This window comes from Ranitomeya imitator, chromosome 6, assembly GCF_032444005.1.
Source record: "Ranitomeya imitator isolate aRanImi1 chromosome 6, aRanImi1.pri, whole genome shotgun sequence".
NCBI classification, from domain to species: Eukaryota; Metazoa; Chordata; class Amphibia; order Anura; family Dendrobatidae; genus Ranitomeya; species Ranitomeya imitator.
Window position 1 is genome coordinate 64,188,189 of NC_091287.1, and position 20,034 is coordinate 64,208,222.

At 45.0% G+C, this 20,034-nt stretch overlaps 1 protein-coding gene across 2 annotated transcripts in view; it reads right to left on the reverse strand.

Moving 5' to 3' along the window:
* Positions 1-20,034, reverse strand: part of DNAJB6 (DnaJ heat shock protein family (Hsp40) member B6) — a 133,141-nt gene that overhangs the window by 1,665 nt on the left and 111,442 nt on the right. For both annotated transcript variants that reach the window (XM_069729720.1, XM_069729721.1), the window contains exon 9: positions 5,642-5,839. In XM_069729720.1, coding sequence (XP_069585821.1) covers positions 5,642-5,839 — 198 coding nt within the window. The remainder of the gene's footprint in view (positions 1-5,641; positions 5,840-20,034) is intronic.

Genomic DNA, 20,034 nt, shown 5'->3' on the forward strand with positions numbered 1-20,034 from the left:
ATGTAGTGTTTGTTTTTTTTAACGTTTATGCTGGTAACCAGGGTAAACATCGGGTTACTAAGCGCTGCCCTGCGCTTAGTAACCCGATGTTTACCCTGGTTACCAGTGAAGACATCGCTCGATCGGCGTCACACACGCCGATTCAGCGATGTCAGCGGGAGGTCCAGCGACGAAATAAAGTTCTGGACTTTCCTTAGCGACCAACGATCTCCCAGCAGGGGCCTGATCGTTGGTCGCTGTCACACATAACGATTTCCTTAACGATATCGTTGCTACGTCACAAAAAGCAACTATATCGTTAACGATATCGTTATGTGTGACGGTACCTTAAGAGCCAGGCTGCTGGTTAGCAGGACTCTCACTGTCTCTCCTACGAGACCTGTTAAGATTTACTCTGCTGAAATTTCCTGCTCCAAATCACATGCATGTATTTATGTACAGTATGCGATTTGCAGCAGGAATGTATTATGTGGTTAGCAGTCAAGTCTTGCTGTGCTGGGGTCCTGGGTTAAAATCCCACCAAAGACAACATCTGCATCTGTTTGCGTGGGTTTCCTCGGGGGTTCTCCGGTTTCCTCACACACTCCAAAGACATACTGATGGGGAATCTAGATAGTGACAGTGATGATGATATCTGTAAAGCGCTGTGGAATTAATGGCGCTATAAAAGCAAGTAAAATAAATAACCTTCATCACAGTGCTCAGCTTTTTTCCTTCTTTCATATGCTGCTCTTATTCCCCTAATAGATGCAATTTAAGTCAAAAGTTGTGTCAATAAAAAAATAAATAAAAATGAAATCAGATTTTAGGAATTTTATGAGATTCACTGGTTACCTATAATCTGCCATGATATATATAGGGGTAGGGTGCACTAAATACCAAATATATAGATATGGTAATACAAAAGGGTGCTACATCCTGTCTAGGACATGTACTGAACTAAAAACCAAAGAGGAGAAAAAGCACCAATACAGATCGGTCGTGCACACCTAGTAGACAAATGAGTATACAGTACAGACCAAAAGTTTGGACACACCTTCTCATTTAAAGATTTTTCTGTATTTTCATGACTATGAAAATTGTATATTCACACTGAAGGCATCAAACCTATGAATTAACAATTGTGGAATTATATACCGTACTTAACAAAAAAGTGTGAAACAACTGAAAATATGTCTTATATTCTAGGTTCTTCAAAGTAGCCACCTTTTGCTTTGATGACTGCTTTGCACACTCTTGGCATTCCCTTGATGAGCTTCAAGAGGTAGTCACCAGGAATGGTTTTCACTTCACAGGTGTGCCCTGTCAGGTTTAATAAGTGGGATTTCTTGCCTTATAAATGGGGTTGGGACCATCAGTTGTGTTGTGCAGAAGCCTGGTGGATACACATCCGATAGTCCTACTGAACAGACTGTTAGAATTTGTATTATGGCAAGAAAAAAGCAGCTAATTAAAGAAAAACGAGTGGCCATCATTACTTTAAGAAGTGATGGTCAGTCAGTCTGAAAAATTGGGAAAACTTTGAATGTGTGTCCCCTAGTGCAGTGGCAAAAACCATCAAGCACTACAAAGAAACTGGCTCACATGAGGACCGCCCCAGGAAAGGAAGACCAAGAGTCACCTCTGCTTCTGAGGATGTTTATCCGAGTCACCAGCCTCAGAAATCGCAGGTTAACAGCAACTCAGATTAGAGACCAGGTCAATGCCACACAGAGTTCCAGCAGCAGACACATCTCTACAACAACTGTTAAGAGGAGACTTTGTGCAGCCTTCATGGTAAAATAGCTGCTAGGAAACCAATGCTAAGGACAGGCAACAAGCAGAAGAGACTTGTTTGGGCTAAAGAACACAAGGAATGGACATTAGGCCAGTGGAAATCTGTGCTTTGGTCTGATGAGTCCAAATCTTGGTGACTGGTATGGGCCGCAACACTGACGTTACATCCAGAGCCAATTGGTGAGCTCAGCGGCTCTGTAGGGGGAGTTTACACTCATGACATGACGTCAGCGATGCAGACCATACCGGAAGCCGGAGCTGCGCCAGACACTCAGGGCTCCGTTAGGAGACCTTAAGATTTGTTACTTTACAAGATTTTCTGAAAAGGGATAACCCCTTTAATTCCATTTAGAATAAATAGAAAGTTCAAATGGAAATGTGAGCATAGACCAACATGAAAAAGGAGGAAAACTTACATAAGGCAACTATAAATCACCTCTGGTTTTTGTTTTTATTAAATGGCGATACTGTCTGATAGATGACATGATAGTCATCCACTTCCGTAGTGTTCTCACAACTCAATGGATTACAATATGTCATGCAAGGAGGCATTACTGGGATTTAGGATAAGTGGAGGCAGCAATGCGAGTCGTTGCTTTTTTTAAGTTGTTTTGCAGTTAGTATTTCTGTTATGGAGTCATACATACAAGCTTATCTCCAGGAAATACATATACAGGCATCTTACACATGTATGCATCTCCAATAAGGAGTCTAAGAGGCAGATACAGAATATATAACTATATCAAGTCTGGATCTGTTCTCCGCACCTGGGAGTTTCGTGGCCTGAAGTATCACTTGTCGCTGCTGACTTCTTATACAGATAGTGAGCGTCCCTTACACTTTAGACTTGTTATATGTTCATAGGGAGAAACATCGTAAGGAAAGAGGATAAGAACGGATGGAACAGCTCTAGGAAGGGAATAACGAATATCAACAAGAAATAAGCCAACAGAAGCCAAAAACTAGAGGAATCTTCATTGATCAATCAATGCAGCCAACAACCTGTAGCCAGACGATGGGATGCGGATTGTGGTAGAACGGCAGCTATTACATACAATTTTGCCATAGATTTTTATATTGTTGAAATAGAACAACTGTAAATTTATCTTAGAATGGAACATCATGGTATATATATATTTATGTGGAATTTTTCCTGCAAATTTATATCGCGGAGTCTGTGCCACAAACATGCTGCAACTTATGGTACAATATTTGTGGAAGAGTTTTTCTAGACCGCATACCCAAAAAATTGAAATTTCCCTTGCGGATCTGGCCATACAAAGCGGATTTCAATATAAGCAGCGTCGTTGTTTTTGAGCATTTTGAAACAACAATTTACAAACTTCTCCAGTGGATGTGAATGGTAAAAACAAATTCTACAATCACATCCATAAGTAATGTATCGTTTTTGAATTTCTCCTGGATCCACAGCGAAACCATTGACTTTTTATTAACCTCCTTGCAGATTCCGCATGGAAATCCAAACTGGGGATTGTTTGCATACTTGCTATGGAAATTATTCACAAGGAAGATGCTACATCTGGACCTACAGTTAAGGTGGATGTTTCTACGGCTTGGAATTTTAGCAGCAAAAAATCCGGAGGAATACTTCAATTTTTTTTTAAATGCAGGTTCCACCTTCTGTATTTTAACTCCACACACCGCAGGTCAATATCAGTTGTGAATTTCTTCCAATATTAGATCTGATATTTAAGCCTCATTCACTTTGCTGGTATCATGTACTTCTGCATGCAAATCTGCAGTTCATCGGTCCCGTCAGAACATACCTTAAATTCTGTGTTTTCTTAAAGAAGAACTCCCATGAATATTTTTTTCCATTAAATCTGTCTGTATATTCATGTAATGTAGTGTATTAATATACTTGCCTTCTGCCGCTCTCTCTAGTGTCCAGCGACGTTCTGCTCCTCTTCTCAGTGACGTCACTGCTCTGCAAACTCTCCGAATCGCACTGTGCGTGACCCAGAAGTTGCTTTTACAATGTAAGCCTATGACGCGTCAGAACAAAGCATCATAGACTTAATATTGTAAAAGAGACGTGCGGCTCACAGAGCAGAGAGTGGACCAGGTATTGTTAAGTGGGGTGATGTCACTGAAGAGGAGCAGAATGGTGCTGGATCCCTGAGAAAGCGGCGGTACACGATTGTATTAATATACTCACACTACCCTACAAGCACATATGCAGAGATTTAATGAAGAAAATATTCATGAGAGGTCTTCTTTAATACCTTATAGTGGTTGGATCCTTTTTTTATCGAGTCCCCTAACATGTACGGGTTTAGGAGAATGTGTGTGCAGTCAGCCTATAATGCTTTACATTTCTACTTACATTGGTGATGTCACTGTCAGGACAACTAACATATACGGTATACTGTCCTTTTAGGTGGGTTGCTAGCTAGGGAATGACAGTTTGTAAGTTCCATTTATTAGCCTTTCTAAACAGGCTGAAAATCACCAAATGAACAAACAAAACGCTTGTTCGGTGGGTTTGATGAATTTTTAGTAGGCCTGAAAATCATTGGTATTTGTAGTACATAGTCCTGTTTATGAGGACCCATGACGTTGGGTTGCGGGCTTATCCATTTTGGCCAAAATTGTAACTAATACCTCATCAAATGTATTATATACATTATTTAATTTTTATTCTTTTTATCATCTTTTTGCAGGGTGCAACAGGGCCCCTTTATGTTGTTCCTTGTGTGTTGCATGTATATATATATATAGTGCTGGACGGCTCACCTGCTAATACTATGGGCGTGATCACTAGGTTGTTCAGACACTGTGCATCACATTTGTCTGTGCGAATAGTGTCTTATGCAAGCCTTAAGGTACCGTCTCACAGTGGCACTTTGGTCGCTACGACGGCACGATCTGTGACGCTCCAGCAGCGCTCCAATATCGCTCCAGCGTCGTAGACTGCGGTCACACTTTGCAATGTACGACGCTGGAGCGATAACTTCACGACGTATTTGCGATGTAGAAGCTGTTGGTTACTATGCGCACATCGTATACAATATCGTGCACACCTTTGTTACACCATGCGATCATGCCGCCACAGCGGGACACTAGACGACGAAAGAAAGTTTCAAACGATCTGCTACGACGTACGATTCTCAGCGGGGTCCCTGATCGCAGGAGCGTGTCAGACACTGCGAGATCGTAAGTATATCGCTGGAACGTCACGAATCGTGCCGTCGTAGCGATCAAAATGCCACTGTGTGACGGTACCCTTACCTGTGTGCATTTTTTCTACTAGGCAGCCAACCCCTCTAATGTTTGGGCGAGTGGGTGGTTGCTCTCATCAGTAGCTTGCACCTGTGCTGCTTTAGCATTTTTATCAGGGGCCTGCTGTACCCTGCGAGTGAATTTGTCATTTGACAAGTTTTGGTGAGTTTGCTCTTCATGTTGTGTTTTTTCACACAGTCCTGTGTAAATTTAAGTAGGTTAGCTACTTTAGCTAGGTGACGGTAACAACTAACTTGGGGTTGTTGTGTGTGGCACCGCCACTGATCAGATATTGATTGCCTATCGCAAGGATAGGTCATCAATAAAAAAAAGTAGTGGCCAACCTCTAACTTCCTTTTGAAACCTTTATAAATGGATTACTGTAACACTGTACACAGGAGATGAGGACAATATCTCTAGGAACACTCAAAGAACAATAACTTATGTTTCTGACAGCTGTAAAATCCATGTTTTTCCTCACTGTTTGTAGACATGGAAACCTGGTATTACAGTAGGATGCAGCAGCGCTTGTGGCTTTTCTCTGGCAGAGTTGTGCATTTACTTGTCTGGCTGATACACACATCATTATCTACAACCTCCTCTCCACTCTCTCTTTGCACACCTGAGGAATAAAGATGAGAATCCCCAAAGAGGTTTGTGCCCCGCGGCCGGTCCTCCTCCTCTTCATCACTAATGTAGGTGTGACCATTCCTGGATAGGCCAGTAGATTTGTGAGTTCTGGAAGACCTACTGCTGGACGGCAAAGCATTCTGCCCACGACGTCTGCATTCTTCTGCAAGGCCTAGTTCATCGGCTACACCTAATGGAGAAAAAAAAAGGGAGGGGAGAGACTGATAAAAGCTTAGATAGATCATATCGAAATGTTGTGTGAGAAGATGGAAATATTCTCAAGGATCTTCACAGGTGGCCATTTAAATGATTTGCGTTAATAATGAAAAACTCTCATTTGATCCCCATAAAAATACTAATGAAGCAATAAATTGTAAAGTAAATAAATGTAAAGCTTATACAATCACCTAAACCAAATATATGGGTACAGACAGTTGAGAGTTAGAACAAACACAACGATACCCAGTACATAGTAAGAATAAATGTGTTTTACACAGTGTCAGGTTAGGGTGGTCTGGGACTCGTGGGCCTAAGCGATGGCTTCAGTAAGGATCAATTTATATGCCGATGACACTCAGATCTACCTCTCTGGCCCAGATGTCACCTCTCTGCTCTCCAGAATCCCGGAGTGTCTATCGGCCATATCCTCCTTCGTCTCCTCTCGCTTCCTCAAGCTCAATGTGGACAAATCTGAACTCATTATCTTTCCTCCATCACGCATATCTTCCCTACCTGATCTATCTATCAAAATAAATGAAATCACACTTTCCCCTGTCCCCAAAATCCGCTGCCTCGGAGTAACCCTTGACTCTGCCCTGTCCTTCAAACCGCACATCCAAGCTCTCGCCACCTCCCGTCACCTCCAACTCAAAAATATTTCCAGAATCCGTCCTTTCCTCAACCCACACTCTACCAAAATGCTCGTGCATGCCCTAATCATCTCCCGCCTCGACTACTGCAACATACTCCTCTGTGGCCTACCTTCTAACACTCTCGCACCCCTCCAGTCCATCCTTAACTCTGCTGCCCGACTAATTAATCTCTCTCCTCGCTACACTCCTGCTTCACCTCTTTGCAAATCCCTTCACTGGCTCCCAATTTCCCAGTGTATCCAGTTTAAATTACTAACACTGACCTACAAAGCCATCCATAACCTTTCTCCTCCGTATATTTCCACACTAATCTCTCAATATCTTCCCTCACGTAATCTCCGGTCCTCCCAAGACCTCCTCCTTTCCTCCACACTCCTCACTCAATCGCGTCCAAGACTTCTCCCGAATATCTCCCATCCTCTGGAATTCAGTGCCCCAACACATCCGGTTATCCACTACTTTTGGATCCTTCAAAAGAAACCTGAAAACCCACCTCTTCAATGAAGCTTACAGCCTGTAAAGACCACACGGCCACCTCAATACCATCGGAGCTACCGCAACCCTAGACCTACTGTCTCCTTCCCCATAATCCTGTAGAATGTAAGCCCGCAAGGGCAGGGTCCTCTTCCCTCTGTATTAGTCTGTCATTGTTAGTTTTGTTTACTGTATGTGATATTTATATTTTGATGTAACCGCTTCTCATGTACAGGTGCTATATAAATAAATAATAATAATAATTTATGGTAGTCCTTAGGGGCAAATCTTCAGCTCCAAAGTCAGCCTCACATGGTGCGGTCTTGTCCTGGACCTCATAGGACTTATTTTCAGGTCAAAAAGTGGAGCAACCTCATGGTCTGGTGGGTCAGTCTAATTCTGGATTGTATGTTTGTGTTACTTTCTATGGCCTTTCACCTTGCCAACTGCTATACTACCCCAAAATAGCTGTGTGTGGGTGGGCTTCTCTTCATTTTGGAAAATGTTCAGTGTCATGCGGCAAGCCTTAAGAACTTATAGCGTAGTTAGTGTTAATGGATGGCATTAAAAGAAAAACAAACAAAACAAACAAACACTTTCATCCTACCAACTTGCATGTAATTTTTCCAGGAATCATTGTCAGGCCTACCAGTCTTAATGTACCAGATCCCCACTCACATGCTACCTTAGAACATCAAAACTGCCCCTTCTTCAAACCTGCATTGTCGTTTGCCTTAAAACAGCACTTGTCATACTGGAGGGCATGAGGGGCTCAACGTGCAACAACACTGCCCCCCCCCCCCCCCCCAAAAAAAAAAAAAAATCACGTCTAAACTGGAAGTGCCCACTACATTGTGTTACTGCTTACGAATAATCAATTTCCTTTTCTTACTAACAATTGTATTACATTTGCAGCACAATTGAATGTTCTCTTTTCAAACAGTTGTCCTTGGTATGGCGTCTACAAGCAAATGGATCAATAAAGAGCCCATTGTAATTATATTACTATAGTGGCATTTGTCCATGTTTCTCTTGTTCTTTTTTGTAAGTTGTCAAAAGTCCAGGATTTTACGTGGAGCGATTTAGTTGAATAAACTGGAGAGGTCTCCTAATTTCTCAACAAAATGTAATTTTCGATACTTTTATCACTGAAACAAGATGGAAGATAAAATTGTCTGAGGGTCAATGTATCATGTATATTTGTTTCTATTGTCTTTTGGCAGAAAACAACTTAATCTTTCTTGTAATGCTTTTCATTACTATGTCCATACTGCTTGATCACCATATCAATTTTAATACATGACTTGTGTTTCTGCTGTTTTTTTATTGTATGTACTGCCTTTCCCTACATTGTCTCTTCAGAGCAATCCTGAAAGTCAATATCGACTCTTTAACGAGCCTTTCCACATGACTTAGGATAAAAGCCAAATACAAAACCTCGATTTGCAGACACTGTGTTTCGGGGTACTGCCCTTCATCAGTGCAAAGTGTGAGATCTGGTTTGGCTGTGTGAGAGGTGTCTGACCAGGATCCAAGGGGTAACGTTTCTCCTTGTGAAGAGTGACATATCAAGGTGAGGAGACTTAAGCCTTGCATGGTCCTCAGGGAAATGTGAAACTTGTCTCTTCAGAGAGGAAGAAGACTAGAACTCTAGTGCCACCTATAAGATGCAGCAATCCTAAAAGTCAACATTGACCCTCTAATGAGCCTTGCCACATAACTTAGGATGGCTACAGAGAGACATTGAGCACTTCTGTTTACTGGACAGTCTTGGTCAGCAGCCTCCATGGCCTGCACTTTTTTTTTTGGCCATTGTGTTTCCTGCAGTGTTACTTGTCCTACTACCGCTCAGGAAATAAGCAGCACCTGACAGACCACAATTCCACAAGCCTTTAGCAGGGAGAACCCATAATTGCACAACCCCAAAAAGGTGATTGCACTCCCCACTAATATACTTACATCTCCATCTTCTATTGGGTTTATTGCGCTAGAAAGAAGCCATAGCTTTTCTTTTTTAATCTTTTGCATCAACTGTTCCTGGCAGATGTAGATGACCGCTAACCCACATCTGTCAGATAAGTCATTCAGTGTTGCAAATCAGCATAGTCACACTGAAGAGGAGAAATTCTACGGCTATGCTCACATGTCCAGCAGCCATTCATCAGAACGGATCCAGCAACAATCCACTTACAAAAATAAAATTGTACAGACAACTTTTTTGTCTGGCTTACAAAAAAAAGCAGTTACATAGCCATCTGTTTTCTTCCATTTGAAACTCGAAAAAAATGAATCAATTTTAAATGAAAGAAAAATGGATGGTCAATTAACGGATTCATTTTCCATAGACTTAAAAAAAAAAAGGATCCAGTTGAAATCAGTTTTTTCTTTGAGCCAGACAAAAAAAGTCGTGTCTGCACAACTTTTTTGTCAACGGATTGTTGCTGGATCCGTTCTGACAGATCACTTAGACTGAAGTCAGACAAACGTGTTGGCCAACAGTCTACTTGTACAGGGGCTTCCAGACTCTCCGATGACAGGTGATTTGGGGGGAGATATGGATCCATCATGTTTGGGACCTTTTGTTTTTGGAGCGATACATTACTTCCACAGGAGTCTGACGGCAGCTCTCTGATATAGCGCAAAGAACTCGGTAAAGCTAGTGTTCTTGCGTATCATGGAGGAGTCGGGAGAGATCGCCATGTATGAGCTTGGCAGACCGGCCGGCAGCTACTGTCTTTGGGTCCCTTACATGACAGAAGAAGCAGATTCTTACAGTACACAGTGGGTAAGACAGCTTTTACCAAGTATCATTTATTAATTGTGAAGATAATGCCCATGCAATAAAACTGATTTGTAGGAGTGTTCTTTGCACTTATGGCTCATATAAAATACTATAGGAATTTCATGAATGAATAACTCATAAGCAAGATAGAACAAGTTTCATTTTATCAGCAAAGATGGGGAAAGATTTCCTTAGAAATGTAATAAATTAATTTCTGCGAATCTAGAGAGCATTCAACGCTCAGGTAGAGCAAGACACAGTGCTCCAGGGGATCAAGAGAGCTGCCGACTGACGAGTCAGTGAAACTTGTGCATGAATCATCTCATTTCTCAACATATTCAATATGCAGAGTAAGATTTCACACGGCGTGAAAAAGATCTCACTTCATACAACAGAAATCTAATAACCTCGCTGTAATGAATGCCGATCCATTGGCTACAAGGCAGGTTTTAGGGCAGAATTGGATAATATTCCAGTTTTGAATGAGTTGAAGCAAATGACAGCACTAATAATGTGGGATCGGTGGTTAAAATATGGACAGCAAGACCCTATTTGTCACATTTTTATGTTGATATATTAGGTTATGTCCAGAGTTTTGAGGCTTTTTTTTTTTTTTTTTTTTTTTAAGAGGACATTTCGCTATTTTCTTTTATTTGTAGCTGACTATCTCATAATAAAGTGGCTAAAAAAAAAGCTGATTAAAGCATTTTCATTTTTCTCCATTGCGGACATATTGTCTGCTGAATTCTATTGTGCCTACCATGCCAGAATACCTGTTAAAGCAAGGAGGCGTTAGTGGATATTCTTTACTGGGGGCGTATACTTTTTCCAATCATAAAAAGGCAACGTCATACAAGAAAAAAAAAAAAAAGGAACAGTCCATGGAGAATGTCAAAACCAGGCTTTTTTGAAATGGAGGTGTTTCATATGATCATGCTGAGACCTCCTCGCTACTGTCGTTTCTTGTTATTACAGTGCCGGGAGAGAAGAGCTGCAGAATTAGTGCTGCAGTCGTGAAGAGCGTCATGCAAGCAGGGTTTGTCACAAACAACGCTCTGGACATGCTACAGGCATTTGTGAATCCTGTAATTCTTCTTATTCCCCCAATACCTGTAGTAGTTTCAGGGCATTGTATGTGACAAACGCACACACGATGCCCTCTCTGCTCGTGCGGTCTCATGCAGCTCTTCTCCTACCTCTGTAATGACAGACCGATGGGAGTGAGGAGTTCCCAGTGTGACCAACTGAGATAAATCGGTCTCACCAAATCGAGCTGAAAAAGAATGGTATTATTATTTTTTCCTGTGGGCATTTTCTTTTTTTTTTTTTTCCTTGCACGAGGCTATACATACAGAGTCTTTTGGCTGAGTTTTTTTTTTTTTTTTAGCAGAAACTAAGATGAAACTCAACATTTGATGAGTTTTGATATTTGATGGAGGATTTGGAAAGTTTCCGCTCAAAAAAATCCCTCGAAAAACTTTGTGCACCTGGCCTGACATTGCCTTCTTATGGCAAATAAGCCCCCGCAGGGAACAATCTCAACGTCCTCTTGGTTCAAAGCGAAGTTGGCACATCGATAAGATTCAGAAGCCAATGCGTCCACAATAGAGTGGAGAATGGAGCCACTTTATTATGAAAGTTACAAACAAAAAAAGATTGAAATGTCTTCCTTATTAAGGCCATCTACCACCTCTGCATTGTATAGTTATAACTAGAGTTGAGCGACCTTGACCTTTTTAGAGTCGAGCCGGGTTTCGCGAAACCCGACTATCTCAAAAGTCGGGTCGAGTGAAATCGGCCGATTATGGCGAAAAGTCGGGATCGACCGAAACACGAAACCCAATGCAAGTCAATGGGGCAGCATAGTCGGCAGTGAGTGGGGGCCAGGAAAACATCTACACTGCCCATTTTAATGGCAAAAACATCCATTCTTCTTAATGAAGCTTGTCAAGCGTAATTTACCTTATAATAATTGGAAGGCATTTGAAATTGGGGGTCATTTGGCTAAAGTTGTGTGGGGTAGGGCTGGTTCAAGTAATTAGTGGGCCCAGGAAATCTGGACCACGTCACGGCAGTGGAGCAGGGAGAGGTAAGTATTTCAACTTTGCAAGTGCTGTGATCCTGAGCAAGCAGGGGGGGCCCACTTGTTGGCATTGGCACTGGCACAGGGCCCCTCAAAGTACAGCGGTGTGTTTGCACGGCGGGGGCGCCTCCCACCGGCAGCAACACTTTTGCGTACTATGAGAGGCCCTGTGCCAGTGACGTCGCCAACTAGTATTCCTCCCCCCACCTGATGAAGGAACCTGCACTTTCATCTGCACCTTCCTCTTTGTCCCCGTGTAAGGTGGTATGGTATGCGGGAAGAGCAACCTGACTTTCAGCAGGGTCACAATGTTGTTGTGTAGCATGCACGGGGAATGTTGCGTTATGGGTCAATGTACCAGCAGACTCATCTATCACTGGCTGGGCAATGGGCACGATGAAGTGGAAACACAGATATAGGCCCAAAGAATAAAGTGGGCTAAATGCAGTTCAAAATTGGTAACACAGGAATAACCAGGGGGCATTGCAGTGGAGGACAACTGGAATGAGAGGCTGACACAGAGAGTAGGGCCAAATCAGTAAGTAGTCGAAATGCAGTTCAAAATTGGCAACCGTAGTAAACAGGCGGCACAGCTTTGTTCAGTGGAGGAGAACAGCAAGGAGTGGCAGACACCGATAGTAGGCCCCAACCCAACTAGTAGGCCAAATGCAGTCTAACATTAACAACTACTTAACGAGAGCCTGAAAATGGAATTTCAGGACAGGAAACCAGGAGAACAGCAAGGAGTGGCAGACACCGATAGTAGGCCCCAAACCAACTAGTACGCCAAATGCAGTTGTTCCATTTAACCACAATTTAATGAGAGCCTGAAGATAGAAGCTCAGGAAAGGCAACCTGGGGAACACCTTGGAGTGTAACACACCATCTCTCTCCACCCCATACCCATTTTGTAGGCCTAATGCAGTGTACTTTTCTACAACTACTAAACGAGAGTCGGAAGACCGAAGCAATGGCAAGGAAACCTGGGGAACACCTTGGAGTGTAACACACCATCTCTCTCCACCCTATACCCAATTTGTAGGCCTAATGCAGTGTAGTTTCCAAGAACTACTAAACGAGAGCCGGAAGATCGAAGCTCAGGAAAGGCAACCTGGGGAACACCTTGGAGTGTAACACACCCTCTCTCTACACCCCATACCCAATTTGAAGGCCTAATGCAGTGTAGTTTCCAAGAACTACTAAACGAGAGCCGGAAGATCGAAGCACAGGAAAGGCAACCTGGGGAACACCTTGGAGTGTAACACACCCTCTCTCTACACCCCATACCCAATTTGAAGGCCTAATGCAGCGTAGTTTCCAACAACTACTAAACGAGAGCCGGAAGATCGAAGCTCAGGAAAGGCAACCTGGGGAACACCTTGGAGTGTAACAAACCCTCTCTCTACACCCCATACCCAATTTGTAGGCCTAATGTAGCGTAGTTTCCGACAACTACTAAACGAGAGCATGAAGATCGAAGCTCAGGAAAGGCAACCTGGGGAACACCTTGGAGTGTAACACACCCTCTCTCTACACCCCATACCCAATTTGAAGGCCTAATGCAGTGTAGTTTCCAAGAACTACTAAACGAGAGCCGGAAGATCGAAGCTCAGGAAAGGCAACCTGGGGAACACCTTGGAGTGGAACACACCATCTCTCTACACCCCATACCCAATTTGAAGGCCTAATGCAGCGTAGTTTCCAACAACTACTAAACGAGAGCCGGAAGATCGAAGCTCAGGAAAGGCAACCTGGGGAACACCTTGGAGTGTAACACAACGTCTGTCTACACCCCATACCCAATTTGAAGGCCTAATGCAGTGTAGTTTCCAAGAACTACTAAACGAGAGCCGGAAGATCGAAGCTCAGGAAAGGCAACCTGGGGAACACCTTGGAGTGTAACACACCCTCTCTCTACACCCCATACCCAATTTGAAGGCCTAATGCAGTGTAGTTTCCAAGAACTACTAAACGAGAGCCGGAAGATCGAAGCTCAGGAAAGGCAACCTGGGGAACACCTTGGAGTGGAACACACCATCTCTCTACACCCCATACCGAATTTGAAGGCCTAATGCAGCGTAGTTTCCAACAACTACTAAACGAGAGCCGGAAGATCGAAGCTCAGGAAAGGCAACCTGGGGAACACCTTGGAGTGTAACACAACGTCTCTCTACACCACGGAAGGGCTGATTCTTAGGAAGGAAGGCTGTTGGAAATAAGCATTGCGCGTCCGAGGGTGATTATATTCTTATTAGGTATATACTCACCCTCGGACGCGCCCTGCTTCTTTATTTGGAATGAATGTTTATTTGCAATGTGGTGTTGACTTTCTCTATTATTTTGGTAATTAATGATTTTATTATTTTCATTGTTTTGCATCTTCTCGGCAATAATATAAAGAAGACGCGACAGGACAACACTCGGTGGATGCCATATCTGTGTTTTCAATTTAAAAAACCTTTCAGTTAACTACTTTCAGGAGAAAGTTATTGTAGCTGGTGGCCATTTTTAGTACTGTACCAGATTTTTGTTGTATGTGTTTGTTTTTAATGTTAAAATGTCTGCATTTGATATCTCACCAGTATTTTCTTTTTTATAAGCAAAATACTTTTTATTTTATTTTATGATGTTGGTTCAAGGGGTACACGGGCAGCAGTAGACAGGTCAGTGGAGGCCTAGTGGAAGGAGGGACCGCAGACAGGCTTCGAAGCCCTAACATAATAAATTGGCCTGCCTGTAGGCAGTTTAAAATTGGTTCCAGGGGAACACGGGCAGCAGTAGACAGGTAAGTGGAGGCCTAGTGGAAGGAGGGACCGCAGACAGGCTTCGAAGCCCTAACATAATAAATTGGGCTGCCTGTAGGCAATTTAAAATTGGTTCCAGGGGAACACGGGCAGCAGTAGACAGGTAAGTGGAGGCCTAGTGGAAGGAGGGACCGCAGACAGGCTTCGAAGGCCTAACATAATAAAATGGGCTGGCTGTAGGCAATTTAAAATTGGTTCCAGGGGAACACGGGCAGCAGTAGACAGGTCAGTGGAGGCCTAGTGGAAGGAGGGACCGCAGACAGGCTTCGAAGCCCTAACATAATAAATTGGGCAGCCTGTAGGCAGTTTAAAATTGGTTCCAGGGGAACACGGGCAGCAGTAGACAGGTCAGTGGAGGCCTAGTGGAAGGAGGGACCGCAGACAGGCTTCGAAGCCCTAACATAATAAATTGGGCTGCCTGTAGGCAATTTAAAATTGGTTCCAGGGGAACACGGGCAGCAGTAGACAGGTAAGTGGAGGCCTAGTGGAAGGAGGGACCGCAGACAGGCTTCGAAGGCCTAACATAATAAAATGGGCTGGCTGTAGGCAATTTAAAATTGGTTCCAGGGGAACACAGGCAGCAGTAGACAGGTCAGTGGAGGCCTAGTGGAAGGAGGGACCGCAGACAGGCTTCGAAGCCCTAACATAATAAATTGGGCTGCCTGTAGGCAATTTAAAATTGGTTCCAGGGGAACACGGGCAGCAGTAGACAGGTCAGTGGAGGCCTAGTGGAAGGAGGGACCGCAGACAGGCTTCGAAGCCCTAACATAATAAATTGGGCTGTCTGTAGGCAGTTTAAAATTGGTTCCAGGGGAACACGGGCAGCAGTAGACAGGTCAGTGGAGGCCTAGTGGAAGGAGGGACCGCAGACAGGCTTCGAAGCCCTAACATAATAAATTGGGCTGCCTGTAGGCAATTTAAAATTGGTTCCAGGGGAACACGGGCAGCAGTAGACAGGTAAGTGGAGGCCTAGTGGAAGGAGGGACCGCAGACAGGCTTCGAAGGCCTAACATAATAAAATGGGCTGGCTGTAGGCAATTTAAAATTGGTTCCAGGGGAACACGGGCAGCAGTAGACAGGTCAGTGGAGGCCTAGTGGAAGGAGGGACCGCAGACAGGCTTCGAAGGCCTAACATAATAAAATGGGCTGGCTGTAGGCAATTTAAAATTGGTTCCAGGGGAACACGGGCAGCAGTAGACAGGTAAGTGGAGGCCTAGTGGAAGGAGGGACCGCAGACAGGCTTCGAAGGCCTAACATAATAAATTGGGCTGCCTGTAGGCAATTTAAAATTGGTTCCAGGGGAACACGGGCAGCAGTAGACAGGTAAGTGGAGGCCTAGTGGAAGGAGGGACCGCAGACAGGCTTCGAAGGTCTAACGTAATAAAATGGGCTGGCTGTAGGCAATTTACAATTGGTTCCATGGGAACACGGGCAGCAGTAGACAGGTCAGTGGAGGCCTAGTGGAAGGAGTGACGGCAGACAGGCATCAAAGGCCTAACATCATAACATTGGGCTGTTGGCAATTTAAAATTGGTTCCAGGGGTACACGGGCAACAGTGGTCTGGTCAGTGGAAGTCTAGTGGAAGGAGTGACGGCAGACAGGCATCAAAGGCCTAACATAATAACATTTGGCTGTTGGCAATTTAAAATTGGTTCCAGGGGTACACGGGCAACAGTGGTCTGGTCAGTGGAAGTCTAGTGGAAGGAGTGACGGCAGACAGGCTAAGAAGGCCTAACATAACAAAATTGGGCTGGCTGTAGGCAAGTTTAAATTGGTTCCAGGGGAACACGGCCAGCAGTGGCCTGGTCAGTGTAGTAGCTGTAGAAAGAACGGACCGCAGACAGGCTTCGAAGGCCTAACATAACAAAAATGTCAAAACAATGGTATTGTCAGTGCCAGGCATTGAAGGATGTCAGCGCATAGACTAAACATTGGTGAAGCTGTGAGAGATAATTTTGCTAGTGGTAGAGCACTGTTTGAGCTGGGGGGGGGGGGAACTGTCTTGTGGCCGGCGGTACAGGCCCAGGGCCCCTCATATTACAATGGTGTGTCTGACGTTGGGTGCGCACCACCACCGCCAGAGACACTTTATTGTACTATGAGGGACCCAGTGGCAGTGCCGTCGACCAAAAGCGGGCACACCCACCTCTTCAGACAAACAGCACTCTCACGGGTGCTGGCGCAAAGTGGCGATACCACGGCCCCGTGTGGGGAGTTTGGCCATTTTGTTAGGAGTAAACATGTCGTATGCTGGACAATCAGGTGCAGAAAATTACGAGATTGGAAAAGTCATTCAGAAGAGACCACAGGCAAGACCTTTTCATAGGAAAGTTAGGTGTCAGCCGGGCAAGGTGGGGCAAAAGATTTCGAAATCCAGTTGTGGTTCATTTTAATGAAGGTTAGATCATCTACATTTTGGGTAGCCAGACGAGTCCTTTTTTCAGTTAGTATTGAACCTGCAGCACTGAATACTCTTTCTGATAGGACACTAGCTGCCGGGCAAGCAAGCTCCTGCAATGCATATTCTGCCAATTCTGGCCAGGTGTCTAATTTGGATGCCCAGTAATCAAATGGGAATGACGGTTGAGGGAGAACGTCGATAAGGGATGAAAAATAGTTTGTAACCATACTGGACAAATGTTGTCTCCTGTCACTTTGAATTGATGCTGCAGTACCTGTCCTGTCTGCGGTCATAGCAAAATCACTCCACAACCTGGTCAGAAAACCCCTCTGGCCAACGCCACTTCTGATTTCTGCCCCTCTAACACCTCTGGTCTGCTGGTCCCTGGAGCTCGTGTGAGAACGATCACGGGCGCTGTGTGCAGGGAATGCCAGAAGCAAACGGTCAACAAGAGTTGATTGTTTTGTTGCTAATATTAGTTCCAAGTTCTCATGTGGCATAATATTTTGCAATTTGCCTTTATAGCGAGGATCAAGGAGGCAGGCCAACCAGTAATCTTCATCGTTCATCATTTTTGTAATGCGTGTGTCCCTTTTGAGGATACGCAAGGCATAATCCGCCATGTGGGCCAAAGTTCCAGTTGTCAAATCTGCGGTTGTGCTTGGTTGAGGGGCAGTTGCAGGCAAATCTACGTCACTTGTGTCCCTCAAAAAACCAGAACCCGCCCTTGCCACGCCACCAATTTCCAATGACCCCGGGAAAGCTTCCTCATTAAAAATATACTCATCCCCATCATCCTCCTCATCCTCCACCTCCTCTTCGCCCGCTACCTCGTCCTGTACACTGCCCTGACCAGACAATGGCTGACTGTCATCAAGGCTTTCCTCTTCCTCTGGTGCAGACGCCTGATCCTTTATGTGCGTCAAACTTTGCATCAGCAGACACATTAGGGGGATGCTCATGCTTATTATGGCGTTGTCTGCACTAACCAGCCGTGTGCATTCCTCAAAACACTGAAGGACTTGACACATGTCTTGAATCTTCGACCACTGCACACCTGACAACTCCATGTCTGCCATCCTACTGCCTGCCCGTGTATGTGTATCCTCCCACAAAAACATAACAGCCCGCCTCTGTTCGCACAGTCTCTGAAGCATGTGCAGTGTGGAGTTCCACCTTGTAACAACGTCTATGATTAGGCGATGCTGGGGAAGGTTCAAAGAACGCTGATAGGTCTGCATACGGCTGGAGTGTACAGGCGAACGGCGGATATGTGCGCAAAGTCCACGCACTTTGAGGAGCAGGTCGGATAACCCCGGATAACTTTTCAGGAAGCACTGCACCACCAGGTTTAAGGTGTGAGCCAGGCAAGGAATGTGTTTCAGTTGGGAAAGGGAGATGGCAGCCATGAAATTCCTTCCATTATCACTCACTACCTTGCCTGCCTCAAGATCTACAGTGCCCAGCCACGACTGCGTTTCTTGCTGCAAGAACTCGGACAGAACTTCCGCGGTGTGTCTGTTGTCGCCCAAACACTTCATAGCCAATACAGCCTGCTGACGTTTGCCAGTAGCTGCCCCATAATGGGAGACCTGGTGTGCAACAGTGGCAGCTGCGGATGGAGTGGTTGTGCGACTGCGGTCTGTGGACGAGCTCTCGCTTCTGCAGGAGGACGAGGAGGAGGAGGAGGAGGGGGTGCGAACGGCTACAGCCAACTGTTTCCTAGACCGTGGGCTAGGCAGAACTGTCCCAAACTTGCTGTCCCCTGTGGACCCTGAATCCACCACATTTACCCAGTGTGCCGTGATGGACACGTAACGTCCCTGGCCATGCCTACTGGTCCATGCATCTGTTGTCAGGTGCACCTTTGTGCTCACAGATTGCCTGAGTGCATGGACGATGCGCTCTTTAACATGCTGGTGGAGGGCTGGGATGGCTTTTCTGGAAAAAAAGTGTCGACTGGGTAGCTCGTAGCGTGGTACAGCGTAGTCCATCAGGTCTTTGAAAGCTTCGCTTTCAACTAACCGGTAGGGCATCATCTCTAACGAGATTAGTCTAGCTATGTGGGCGTTCAAACCCTGTGTACGCGGATGCGAGGCTAAGTACTTCCTTTTTCTAACCATAGTCTCATGTAGGGTGAGCTGGACTGGAGAGCTGGAGATCGTGGAACTAGCGGGGGTGCCGGTGGACATGGCAGACTGAGAGACGGTGGGAGATGGTATTGTTGCCGCCGGTGCCCTAGATGCAGTGTTTCCTACTACGAAACTGGAGATTCCCTGACCCTGACTGCTTTGGCCTGGCAAAGAAACCTGCACAGATACTGCAGGTGGTGCAGAAAATGGTGGCCCTACACTGCCGGAAGGGATGTTGCGTTGATGAGTAGCTTTATTGGCCGAGGGTGCTACAACCTTAAGGGACGTTTGGTAGTTAGTCCAAGCTTGCAAATGCATGGTGGTTAAATGTCTATGCATGCAACTTGTATTGAGACTTTTCAGATTCTGCCCTCTGCTTAAGGTAGTTGAACATTTTTGACAGATTACTTTGTGCTGATCAATTGGATGTTGTTTAAAAAAATGCCAGACTGCACTCTTTCTAGCATCGGATACCTTTTCAGGCATTGCAGACTGAGCTTTAACCGGATGGCCACGCTGTCCTCCAACAGGTTTTGACTTTGCCACGCGTTTTGGCCAAGATACGGGCCCGGCAGATGGAACCTGTTGCGATGTTGATGCCTGCTGCGGCCCCTCCTCCTCCGCTTCAGAACTGCTGCCGCCTGCACCCTGTTCCCCCAATGGCTGCCAATCGGGGTCAAGAACTGGGTCATCTATTACCTCTTCTTGTAGCTCGTGTGCAACTTCGTCTGTGTCACCGTGGCGGTCGGTGGTATAGTGTTCGTGATGGGGCAACATAGTCTCATCAGGGTCTGATTCTTGATCAGCACCCTGCGAGGGCAATGTTGTGGTCTGAG